Raw genomic sequence first — 13,611 nt, forward strand, 5'->3', positions numbered from 1 at the left:
CTGCAGCAAATAAAGGCAGGTGATGAGGAGATTTTTCTCTACTTTTGGATAATTCTCAGAATAAATAAGCTTTGATTATAATATTATATTGCATTGTAATATTTTGGACATGCCTGCTCCTAGCACACTTCGTAGAATGTGTTGCTGTCTTGGGGGCACCAATATGGATTTAGAAAGTACTCAGCTGGCTCCCCTAAAGGGGATACCTAATGGGTTTATGTACATTCAATATGGTATTTCTTCCATAATGTATAGTACGCAGTGGAACAAATACACCAAAAAGGATCCTGATCTATGCACTTAGTAAAATTCATAAATGGTGATACGCAGCGCTTTTGAGTAGTCCGCCAGCTCCATTGGTAATTCTGTGTATTTTGGAAAAGGTCTGGGGCTACAGCCTGTCTTTTTGAACATGGCACAGTCTTTGGGCTGTTTACTTGTCTTGGTGCGGTTTCTGTACTATTTTTGGGAGGATTTTCGCTTGTAAATATGATTTACAATGGTATTTACAAATGGTTTGGTATGAGTACAGTCTGAGGGCTGCCTCTTTTGTCCTAAGTGTTGATTTGTGGGTTGATTGTGTGTTTGAGTATCTATGTGGTTTGTGGATTGAAGTCGGTGGTGATGCTTGTGAAGTACTTGTTTGAGTGACTAGCGACTGTGCTCTTTGTGGAAGAATGGCTTGCCTTAGCAAGCAGTGTTGTGTGTTATGAGCGTGTGGCCCCTTCTTGAAAATGTCTGGAATGAGCTCAATTTGGTTTGTTGTTGTCATTGTGTTCTGCAGATGCCATTGGAAGAATTACACTTTAAAATTCAAAGGATAAATTATATAACATATGCTAAATTGTTGCATGCTACTATTAAAAGTAAAGCAGTAACAAAGTATAGATGTCTGAACCTTCAATTATTATATCGCCCCAGTGGCAAAACACAAAATTAGAATTAACATTCAATAGGGAAAAAATAGGCCTCACAGAAATAGAAAAAAACGAATTTGTGTGCTTTACACAACTAGGATTCAATACAAAATTTTACAGCATTATCCTTAGATATATTATATTAAATATTAAAAGGCATTCACATTATCTGAGTAGTTGGTTGCTGCTAAAATAAAAGCATCCATTTTGTACCACATTGCAAAACGATAGATTTTGACTGGCTTGGAATGCCTGAGTTTTAAATAGCATAAACCGTGCTCATTACCGGCACTAGAAAGAGAGCTTTTAACACCTGTTCAAAGCAGTCTGTCAGAATAGACGGAGGTAATAAATGGTTTATCAACTTTTTGGGTTTTCTGTGAGGACGTTAGAATACAGCAAGGCCCTTTTCTCCTGAAAAAGTGTAGAAGCTAACGCCTGCTGGTTGTGAAACACAGCTGAGTAAATAACACATGACTCATAAGCTACAAATAAACGCTGTGGCAACTAGGTTTTAAGTTAGTACAACATGGTATGAAGGCACGTGCATTAAAGACTACTGATTTCGAAAGTTAGAAATACAGCCTCATTATTTTGGATCAAAGAGAAAGGATTCAAAGTAAGGACTTTCTTTCTTGTTGCTTTCCTAATAAAGCACATATGTGGATCTGATGGTAAATAATTACTGCCCTCTAAAAAGTGATACAAACATTTTATGTTTCAGTAAAGCTTCTGTGCTTAGTGTTATAAATAAATGCATTTAAAGGTAAAAGGAAAGAAATAAGGCTTGCTTTTCATATGTGGAAACAACAAAAGGGTTAATGATCATTATTAAAAAAAAAACATGACTACATGAAAAAATTGTTAAGAGTCATTGCACTAAAATCGTTTTTGTTTTATCATGATCTCTATACTGTTTAATAACATTATTGTGAAAATGTAATAGTATTTAGCACTTTAGGAAAATTACCCAGTGCAATGTATGTATTCAGATTTCAATGTGCACATTAAGATTTCTATCTCCAACTGGTTAAAATATGTTGTTGCACCAAATTACAAGGGTCAATTTTAGTTTACCTAACAACGCCAATATTACTGTCTCATAGTGACAAACTCAAAATGTAGTATGGCCTAATGGCTGCAGTGTCAAATACAAAGGCTATTAAAAGTCATGCAAAGAGTAGTTGTACAGACATGTGAATTACATTGAGCGCCTTAATGCACGATAGTTCTGAGCGAATTATGGCTTTCTGAAAACTGAAATTTTGATCCAATTTTTTAGGTGCTAGAACGCACAGTGCACAAGAAATAAATAAACATTAAAGAATACCAGTTGCATCCTACCTTTAAATTATCAGCACAGAGCAGGAATGTCCTTCAGTTGTGCTTCTCGAGAGTTACTTTGAATTGTAAAGGCCACGTGGGGATAGCCTTGCACTGACAATGGACAGCAGGTTTAAGGGTCAGAGGTCGAGTTCTGTATTTAGCAAACTAGAGGGCTAAGGGTAAGGCTTGTTCTGGCACTTCGACATTGGAAAAGATTTTGAAGGAGGGGATGACAGCGCAGAGAGAGAGAGAAGCTTTGCTTATTATTTTTGGCAAAAGACCAGGCAGGTTCTACAAAGTCACAAGAGAGAAGGAGAGGCAGTAGCGTATGTGGGTCCTATGTAGAGAACAGCTCTGCCATGCATATAGAAATAATGGTTTTAGTTTAAAGATTACTGTGCAAGGGCTAAAATAAGGAGGCAATGAAATTCAGTTTGCATTCATGTGCCCTCATGTTAAACTAGTACAATTGCTAAAGGAATTTGTAGTTGGTTATTAATGTTTTCTAGTTAGCTCAATGTGCTTGTACAACAAAATTTACAAAGTGGTACAGTCCAATAGCATTGGATAGGGCCTCCTGGATAGGGATTCCCCTAGCCATTTACCTCCTACAAGTCTGTTTGGGCCCAGTTGCCAAAAAGAGGGGTAAATATTGTCAACAGGAGGTCACCTGCTTAGGTTACCTACTGTCGAAGGGGGGAAAAGAGACTAGCTACAGGGCAAATTAAGGGTAAGCAAAATTAAGTAACACATTGTCCTTTTTCTTGATGTATGTGCTCTCTCTCTCTCTCTCTCTCTCTCTCTCTCTTTTTCTCACTCTCTCTCAAGCCTGTTTAAGCGGTCTAGGGACGGCCATAAGACAATTGGTTGGGCTTGCTTTATTCATTCATTCCACAGGATGCTGTGAATATGTTCTTGAATCAATAGAGACAAAGCACCTCACCAGTGCACGTCTAATTGGCTATTCAGTAATATTGTTTTTAAATTGTTAGAATGAATAAAATGAATACATAAATACGCCATGTTACTGCCCATCCTGTCTGTGAACTGATGAAATTATGAAGGGATGGGTAGAATAGACTGATGCTCCCTTATTTGACCTTTAAGGGGAACTTGATGTGGGTAGTTTTTGTTCTAAAATTCTCAGGTGATAACACCATTATTGTTTATGTTATTCTCATGTTATATACAGTTTTGCAAAGGCATCACTAGTCTCTTATTAGTTAGTGTGTGTAATTGAGCTGACAGCCCTTATTAAAGCTGGTGAATAGGTTTTTTCACTAAAAATGATGTTACATAGTCCAGATCGCGAAAAGTAGAATGCACAGGGTTCACAATGTTAGGAAAGACACCCGTGTGATCCTCAGCAAACATTTTGAAGGAAAATATTGCTTTGTAGGAGTTTGTTTACCACAACAAGTTCGGCTGGAGAAATGCATGTACCCAATATGTTGAGGTTTTGTTAGTTATTTATGTAGTAAGGATCCCTGTTAAATTAGCAGTTTTTAGATTTTCCCGCCGCGCCTATAACTTGAGAGCATGGTCCTAAGCGTAAAATGTAGAAGTTTTTATGTAACAAAAATAATTTTAGAAGTGCCTGCAGTCCTGTACAAGTAGTAGAAGGTTCATAAGTAGAAGTGTAGTGAACTACATGACTTATGAAACACAAGCTTGTTAAGACAAGAAGCACAAAAGAATGCTTGTTCTAAAAATTCCCTTTCTTGAGGTTCTTCAGATGAATAATATAGGAATACACAAATGTAAGGATTCAGAGTATGTCCATATTGTTTTTCTTTTTCCCTCAGAATTTAGTAATTAAACACAGACTTCTTTGGCTGATAGGAAGAAACAAATCAAATCGTGTAACGTTTTACTCTGGTCAGTTCACCATAAGTTCCTTTATACTCGCTAATAGGTACAGGGTGTTTTTTTTTACTTTCAGATACATGAAGTGGTTCTTGGGTGCCCTGCTAATGTATAGGGCGCCCCAAGACTAAAGAAGTTTTCTGAAATAGAGTATCCTCTCTGTTGATATATTATTTGTATGCCTTGTCTATAGATCTTTTGTACTGTCCACCAATAGATATCTGCTGCCCTACAACCATTGCGAGAGGGGCCCGAACATCAGATCCAGCCTGGGGAGTCAGCTCCATCCCAGCTTGGAGCTGAGGGAAAGGGAACCAGCACAAGCGTTGCTGGCAACTAGGACCGCATTGAAAGTAGAAGGCCAGAAGCACTGGACCCATGAAAGCTACGTGAAGTGTGTACCCCTGCCACTGTCTTGGACGAAAGACGGGGTCACAAATCAAGACGGAGAATTCTTTGTGTTGATCCAGTTTTTGATGCCCAGTTGAAGAGTCACAGACCGACAAGGACGGCAAGGAGGTTTTGCTTGAGGTGACCCCCCTTTGAAACAAGAGTTGCTTCAGATACTCCAGCATCAGGCCTATGAGTCCTGGTCCCTAAGTGAATGCAAGTCTGCACCTCTGTTTGATGAGCAAGAGGTGCCTAGGCATACCAGGTACAATCTGTGGCTCCGACAAACGAGCAGTGCGCCAGTGCAGCAAAACAGGAGTTAAGGAAGGACTTGAGTTCAGGGTACAGGTGCTGTGCCTTTGGTGCCTGTCAGATTAAAGTGAAGAATACTGGTGCACTGCCTGAGACACTGAACAGGATTGTTGAGGGTGTTTGCCCTGGAAGGTGATTGCCCTATCCTGAAAGAAGAAACTTTTCTCTTAAAACTGGGCCGTGATTGTTTTCTTGAGTTGCAATTTGTGCAGCTCCACTGTGGGAGAAGTGAACACTTGATGAACAATAAGAGCCTGCCTGTGAGACTCAGACGGACACAGGGAGAAGACTCCCCTCTGGCTGGTTGTACAGCGGCTTCTATTCTTCAAGTACTTTTTAGCAATGTACCCCTTTGTTCGTCCCATTTTTGAGGAGGAGCAGCCCTTTGCGGCTTCTCGTCCTAATTACCATGGCCCCGTTTGGTCCTCCTGGTCTCCTGAAGCAAAAAATGTTTTTGTGATAGTCTGTGTATTCTTTTTAGTACTAGTATTTGCATTACTGTTTATTCTGCAAGAGAAACGTTTTGTGCACACTTTGATAAATGCTACTCTGCCCTCCTCCTGAACATATCATTGGTACCCTAGCACTCATAAAGAAGAACACTGGAAGCTTTAATAAAAATGTTTTTATGTAGACATTGCATCCAACATGTGCTGTTGGCTATTTCCAATCGACCTAAAACAAACACTGAAATTCATCCCGATATAGGAACTTAGACTTTAATTGGCTGGTTAGGGACATTGCTTGTTACTTGGGGCTGGAAACTGTTGACAATTCTATGCATATTCTTTGCGATCCTACTGTCATGCTTTGTTCCCTTTGTGTTTCTACTTGTATACCTACCAAGCACAACGTTAAGGAAGTGAACGCCCAATATGTATTAGACCAAGAAGTTAGCAATATGATAAGAATAGATATGTAAGATATTTTCTATATTCCTTGTAGATCATAGAGATGTCTTCAGCTAATGATAAAAGGGTTGTCTGTGGAAACTAGCAGAAATCGCTGTTAGCATGAGCTGAAGCCATTTTGGTTATGGCAGCCATTTTAGTTAGCCATGTGCTCGCCATGTGCTTCTCCCATCTTCACTGTTGCCTGCCCTCGTATTTCGCTTGAGTCATCAACTATAATTAACTCTTTCAGCACTGAGCCAGAGGCTTGCACATGCTCAGAAAGGCTTGAAGCTGCCAGAATGCATCTGTCTTAGTGTGTAACTGTCAGGCTATTCCAACTGATGTAAGGGGTTGTGTTACTCCTCTCACTCTGTTGACTAAGTAGTTTCCAGTTGTCCATATATGTGAATAGCTATTCTTGTGTATACTTGTACCGCCTCTTTTTGAGTATTCATGCTTACTCAGCTATAAACTGGCCATTAAAGGACCATGGTTTCTGTACTCCTTGGACTACCTCCTGCAGTGGCCTGAGGGTACTGTATTGACGTAGTCTCCCTCATGAGAGGTTAATCAATCTATTTTCTTTGATATTACAGCTTCCGTGCCAAACTCTATTTTGTTAGTCTAAGGACTTAACGACAAAGAAGTGGGCCAGTGGGCCCCGGAAAAGGCACACTCCCACAAGAGGATGACTCCCACAAGAGGACGACTATTTTGTAGTTTCAGTGCAGAATATTACTGTTACTTACCAACTGTCCCCACATGAAGCCGCTTTGTTAAGTGCTTGAGAGATGGAAATGCTTGTTAGGTTGTCATTATGATTGTGAGCCTGGAAGAGCTCTTGGCCAATCTCTCGAATATGTGTAGAAATGACCACAAAAAATCCTTGTGAAAAGCCGATCATGATGTAGCCATCACCATACCTATATGAGTAAATACAACATGCAAATTTAAGCAAATCTAGAATGTGAGGAATTAAACATATTCACATTTGTAATCAGGTATTGTTAACTCACCACTTATAGGATATTATGGTGCCATAACGCTGCTGAAATGCCAACTCAATTGGATTGTCAGGATCGTTTAGATTAAACAGAAACAGTGTTTTCTTCCCAACCACCACACTTATCTGTAAATGTGCAAATGGAGTACAACAAATTCATATTTTTAATTATAAGACATTCACGTCTACAGAAAATTAATTACGGAATTCATCAATGGTCATTCTGGTCAACCAGCAGCTGAAATAAGTCAATCCATGTGATATATCCAGGACTACTTTTTCAGGAGAAAGCTTTCTTTAAAAAAATATTTTTAAAGATTTCCTAGATCAGCATAACATTCTCTTTACTATATATAAATATCTATAATGACAATTAAAATCTGGCTTAAAAATATTATGCTAGCACTCCTCAATTCTTGCCTTACAAACTGGTAAAAGCAAATAAGGTAAGGGAGGCCTCACTGAAGCGCAATTTAACCTTGCTACTTTGGAAGCAGCATGCACTAGAATCTATAATGCAGTGCAGTGGAACTTTTAATTTTAAGTTAAATTTGAAAGCTATGCTACAGTAAAGATGTTCATACTATCCAAGTGTCTTCCTCGCTTTATAGCAGATGTGGGGGAATTGTTGTTAATGTTCATAAACACTAGAATCGAATGGCAAGTCTATACCCTGAATAGGAGTAGTGAAGCACCAATAAAAATAGAACACGTGAAATAGTAAGGGTAACTTGAAATACACAGTTGTGTTTGTGTGGCGTTTTCTGTGTAGTTATGAATTTACAGCAAATGCCAAGCACAATACTATCCCAAAAAAATAACTGCTTCTAGCTCACATGGATACAAGTAATTAAAAAATAAAACTGAGCCAGGTGCGGTACAGCTCGGTCGCAGACATTTCGCAAATGTTACCCTTTCGTGTTTGAAATGTTGAAATCACTATTTAAGTATTAAGCTTGTACTAATGAGCTCCACACTTTGCCCATACTTTTAATGTTCCCACCTGATGAACAGAGAGGTAGTTTTTGTCTGCATTATGAAACAATCCTGAAAATTCAATCCTCTTCTTTGGCATGAAAATGTCCAAACTCATGTTACACCACATGTACTATTCTCAGTAGTTGTTTCAAGATGCACTCACAGTACAGAAAAAGCTTACTTTTTAAACTTCTCTTATGTAGGTTTGAAAGCTGAAATCATATAGTACCGTCAAAGTGAGACATTTATATTATACATTTGAAGGCACAGTGTGTGGACACAGAGTAAAACCAAAAAAGAAATGAGTTCTAAAACATAGCTTATATAAGCTGTTACATGAAAAAATAATGAGAAAAAAACTGCCATGGAACGTGCTGTATAATAATCCTTTGAGTGGCCAGGAAAACTGGGAAGAAGATGCATCCTTAGCTGCACTGCCTTTCAGAAGATTTGTTCCTTTACTCTGTATGTGTGGGTTTTGCCAAAACTGTAAATTTAGAGTGCTTCGAAAGATACGATAGTAGTTGATGCATGTGAGTAATTGTTAAATGCCCAATGAACATATGCCAAATATATTTCCTCATGGAGAGTGATTAGGTTTGAACGGTGTCCTGGAATCCTACAAAATGTATGTTTGCCTGTCTGTTAATAGAAATGTGGAACATTGATCCTCCATGTCTGAAACTCTCTACTCCAGTTTAATGATTCTATAGGAAAACACAGCAAATTTATCATCTAGGTTTTTAATCTATGAGTTCAGAAGCGAAGCAGTTGTAGTTTGGTTGACCTCTTTAATCTTTTTTAAGATACACCTGAGCATGACATTGTGCTGTAGTTTGTTTTGCAATGGTGGTTCTTTGCACCATTACAAAATATAAACATATAACATGTATGTCTATATTTGTGTAATTTAATCTATTTATACTTATAGTTTGCAATAAAAAAATAACAAACTTTAGATAAGTAATGTGTACCTAGATAGGCTATATTGCACATGATTGTATACCGAAAGAGCAGAAATATAGCAAAAATCTGTTCAGAATGGTTTTAAATTCTAATAAAGTTTACAAATGTCAGAGCAGCATAGCCTTCACCTGCCTGCAGAAAAAAAGGTGCAAAGACGACATAAGAAGAAGGCAAAGGGTTATGGCTCTATGGAAAGGAGGAGCATGAACAGCCTAAAGATAGGACAATCAGTGGACTACTGTCAAACTGACGATTCTGACAATGTAGCATTCTTTAACATTTATCAGTTATGAACTTTCAGTTTCACTAATGTCACAAACAGTTTCACTAAGGTCACAAACAATGTAGATAATTCTTTGAATTGTCTTACTGTACTTTCTCCCGCTGATCTCTCATCAGTTTTCATCACAGAAAATTGAATGTCGCTAGGCTCAGCTCTCACAGTAGTCTACAGAAAAAAAACAATGGAATCTAAAGATTTCTGACAGATTTGCAAAAGATTAAAACCTGACAGAATGAAACGCTTGAAGAGAGGGCAGTAACTAATGGCACAGTATAAAAAAACAACACATTTTAGTAACACTACACAGAAATATGTTGATCGACACAGTGCATATTCTCTTGGCGCATTGTGAGTTTTATGACATGCCAGTCCTGATTGAAACTATATGTATTACAACTTTAAACTTTTATTCCAAGGTACTGAAAATGGTAAAGAATTAAAGGAACAAGAGTTTGAAGCTGTTCTTTTGGGTATAGCAGGTAGTAACTGAGGTAAGCTGCTGGTTTGCTGAGAGCCACTTAGATGGCACTGCCTCAATCCACCCCTGCAGCGGTTGAAACATATCCTACGCTTGTTTCATCCTACTCAGACAAATGCTCCTTCCTTCCAGTGTCTACTTCACATAGCACATCAGTGCTTTGACAGGAGCCTATGTATCACAACACAAACTCTTTCATATGCTCCCGCCATTCCCCTACTAGGCTCCCCATGCAACCGAGGGTCAATGACACCTGCTGGTCTAGAGGGCTAGTATGCCGGAGGAATGACAATCCTAGGCGATCTTTTTCAGGATGGCAATTTAATGCCCTTTGATGAGCTAACAGACCAGCTTAACACTCCCAGGGAGCAGTTTCTAACCTGTCATGCATTATGAATCAGCAGGAACATCGAGGCGACAGAACCTCCACCTCACGCTGTAGTACAATATCTCCACTCCATGAGCAACAGTCACAGGCCTATCAGCTGGCTGTCCAAAGCTATTGGGGAGTACACCTAGATGTTTCTCACCGGCATTCCAGAGAGATGGGAAACCGAAAGAGAGTGGGTCTTTCCCTGTAAGGAATGGGATAGGGTGCTGGTGTACCTGGCTGCGGTATCTAAAAACGTAAGGTTCAAACCCATCCAATTCTTCACACTGCATAGAGCATATCTACTTCTCACCAATATTAACAGGTTTTCCCTGTAGCGAATGCCTGCTACCCTCATTGTTAAGTTCCTAACATTAACTTGCACCATATGAAATGATCTTGTCCATCTTTGTCCCAGTACTGGTTAACAGTTACTTTGCAGCTCACACAAATGACTGAAACTATTCTTCACAGCTGGTAGGTTTGCATCTTGGGTTCTATCCCAAGCACCACGATAAACAAAACAATAGCATGCTTTCTCGATTTGGCTCTGCTCTTGGCCAAGCCCACAATCACGCGCTATTGAAGGCTCTTCTTCCCCCTGCCGTATTGTCATGGCAGGATTCACTATTGCTTTGGTCTGGGGCAGAAAGTACTGCCCTGAGAATAGAAGAGGCTAGAGGCCTCCGGAAATACCTCATCTTCATGGAATGGGATTACCTACTACTCAGCTTTTAGGTGCTGACCAAATATGATTCTCTTCCCCATGGATGTGCCCCCAACTTAGCTTTCTTAGACTGGCGCTTGCTGGCTGGGGGGTTGGCCCCAGCAGACAATATGCATGAGGTCTTAGGTGTATACATAGACTAACATTCACCCCAGGATCCCGACAGTGTGAGTAGAGATATCTACTTTCTTGCCTTTCATTGTATGCACATGCCCCAATAGCCTGCGTATATTTTTGTTACATACTCACCCCCTCCTTTCTTTACCCTTTGTGTTCATGGACGCTATTTACGCATGCCCTAGCAGCGGTAATGCTGTACTAAAACCTACTATCTTGAATGTAACTGCTTTTCCCCGTGGGTTGCTATCCCTATGGACGCAACAATGTACATTGCTACTGCACTGCTTGAACTCTACTGTAAAATTACAAAAAAGCAGGTAATAACTATCAACACTGGTTACAGTGCAAAACAAAGATTCCTAAAAAGATCACATATGATGAAAAGTAGTTTTAGATTGTTATCCATCCTTCTTACATAATGTCTCATTTCAGTTATCTATTAACAGATTTCATGGAATGATGACATTGGCCAACCAACCAGATTGCCCGAATTGGGTTAGTGACTAACATTAGCAACCATAATGTAATGTTAGGATCTGATCAGCCAAACAAAAGACTATGACTGTTGTCTATGAATGTCAAGAAACAGCAAAAAAGGATTAACGGCTGCAAATGTTGGCACCACAGGCAAGATTCAACCCTGTTGCTAATTTCTCTTGCCTTATGTGATCAGGTAGCTACCTCCTCCTCCCACTAATCTCCAATTTATGGCTGTAGGCTCTTTCCCCTATGGGTCTTGGCCAGAAAGTATCAGGGTGTCTGGTCTGCATACATTCTATGAGGCAAGAGACCTTCAGAGAAATGCTGCCACCCTGGCAGCATCAGGGACAGGAGCAGGAAGAAGTGAGTTTCAAGTGAAGGATGAGGGAGAACATTCAAAGAAGAGAAAGCAGTTCTGAGCTAAAGAGTATGTTTTGGGTGGGGATGAGAGTAGAGCTGAGAAAGGTAACAAGAGGGTATGAAGCACAAGGATCTTAGTGAGAGCAGAGCAGGGAAGACCAGCTTGGGGTAAGAAAGGGCACACTGAGACTTGATTTGGAGATTGCATTTATATTGCTAAAAGTATTATCAAATGGATATGTAGGTAATAACACTCTAAATCAGATCGCCCATATCCTATGTATGGACCACAGATGACCATCAGTAGTGGATGGGAAAATGTGAGAGAGGACAGGTGTGTGGGAGAAAGAGATGGTAAGATGGATAATGCTACAATGATGGTCTTACAATGATGGGGTAACCTAAAATCCCCTCAAGGGCAGCCGAGTACTTATATGATCACACTGGCGAGCCCCAAAGGGAACTAAATAATTTGAGCTTTATTTCTTTGCCCTATAATTGGTTAGGATCAGTCCCTAAAAATGATTCAATCCTTTGAAACGATTCAATAAGTCAAGTTAGAGTAGACGTCTTAAGGCTGTATACAAGTCCTTTATTAATTTTTTAAGTGGTAGTTTTCCAACATGAATTTAGAAACATGCATACTCACTTGCTCCCTCGCCCCGACAACAAATCCAAAGGTGAACCAAGAGGCAAATCAGTTATGTGCACTCTTGGGGTGGCCTTTATACTTGCACAACATTAGAACTTATAAAATCAACCATAGGGTAAATTTTTGTACAGCGCACATCGCTACGTCAGTCATGTATTTCGAGATCCTCTTATATGTGATAATGAAGTAAAAGGAGGGAAAGTAAAATAAAACAATTGCCTAGCATCACAAAATTTGGTCTGAATGAAGAAACCGGAATTGATCCCAGGTTTTCTGGTTCCACATTGTGAATTTCAATTCAGCCACTAGATGTACCTGCTTCGCTTCCCCTACACCCGCCTTACTCAACCCCCTCATCTTACCCCCCACAACCACTCTGTTGACATCGGTGTGGCCCTCGGTTACACCACAGACCAAACTTTTTAGACCCTGGTAAGATGTTTGAGAGTACCCATGTTGTATAAAGAGGAAACATTCATCTCCTCGTGTCTCTCCTGAAGCTTCTTTTCAGCACCATTGTAGATGGCTTACTTTATTCAACTAGGTCCTATGAATTTATCCTCACTTTTCACTTTGAAGTCAAAGTGCAAATAAAATTTTCTGGCAAGCAAAGGTTTAATAATAGTAGTCACATGGTTGTTGAGTCAATTTATGTAACCAGCCTTCAATCAATATAAAATGTATATATACTTTCAGTTTAAAAGTTATTGCCCCCCCCCCCCATGTATATATACACACCATTAACATTGGCTTACCTGGCATGCTCAAATCCTCAATATAGATCTAAGCTCAAATATCCTAAAAGCAAATATATCTTAGAATGCATATGCATAAAGCTAGCTTAGAGGCAGTTTATATGTTGATAAGCTGAGTGCCCTTTTCGAAAGTAAACAGACATAAAGGTGAACAGTGAACAAAACAATCAACTTGTTTCTGTTTTAAAGTTTTTAATAGTATCTGATCAATTTTATACATTTCTATCATCAAGTTTTTTTTTGATTTTGTTAAAATCATACCTTCAAGAAGTGAATATGTACAGGTACTTCTACATTACCTGTCTGACCGTGTCACCTTCCTGGTTGCTAACAGTTATAACTTTGTCTTCACTTCCCAGTGCAAGAAGATTTTGAGAGCTCCAACAACCACATGTTATCCGCTTAGTATGTTTACCTAAAATAAAATTAGAAACATTAACTGATGTAAAAGAACAGAAAACCAAATTTAAAAATATATATTCACTACAGATGTCCCTACTGTATCATTCAATAATTATAGTTGTCTATTATATGAAAATATTGATTTTATACCAGTCACTTTACATAATCAGCTAGTGTAGTGCTAGTTTATGTTGAGGTGATAGTTAATATAGTATTGTATTAGGTTAGGGTGCCTTCATATGTTCCATTAGTTCTTGCAACAATCGGTGCTCTTTTGCAGGGAAGACAATATCTGTATTTTGTCATGGAAGACCATATAGGAATACCAAATTT

General features: G+C 39.1%; 1 protein-coding gene across 2 annotated transcripts in view; it reads right to left on the minus strand.

Moving 5' to 3' along the window:
• The window catches only part of WDR19 (WD repeat domain 19), a 740,406-nt gene that overhangs the window by 664,416 nt on the left and 62,379 nt on the right, over nucleotides 1-13,611 (minus strand). For both annotated transcript variants that reach the window (XM_078678329.1, XM_078678328.1), the window contains exons 6-9: nucleotides 13,176-13,291; nucleotides 9,022-9,099; nucleotides 6,721-6,833; nucleotides 6,454-6,627 (exon numbers count right to left, since the gene is read on the minus strand). In XM_078678329.1, coding sequence (XP_078534455.1) covers nucleotides 6,454-6,627; nucleotides 6,721-6,833; nucleotides 9,022-9,099; nucleotides 13,176-13,291 — 481 coding nt within the window. The remainder of the gene's footprint in view (nucleotides 1-6,453; nucleotides 6,628-6,720; nucleotides 6,834-9,021; nucleotides 9,100-13,175; nucleotides 13,292-13,611) is intronic.

Source organism: Lissotriton helveticus, chromosome 2_2, assembly GCF_964261635.1.
Source record: "Lissotriton helveticus chromosome 2_2, aLisHel1.1, whole genome shotgun sequence".
Classification (NCBI taxonomy): domain Eukaryota; kingdom Metazoa; phylum Chordata; class Amphibia; order Caudata; family Salamandridae; genus Lissotriton; species Lissotriton helveticus.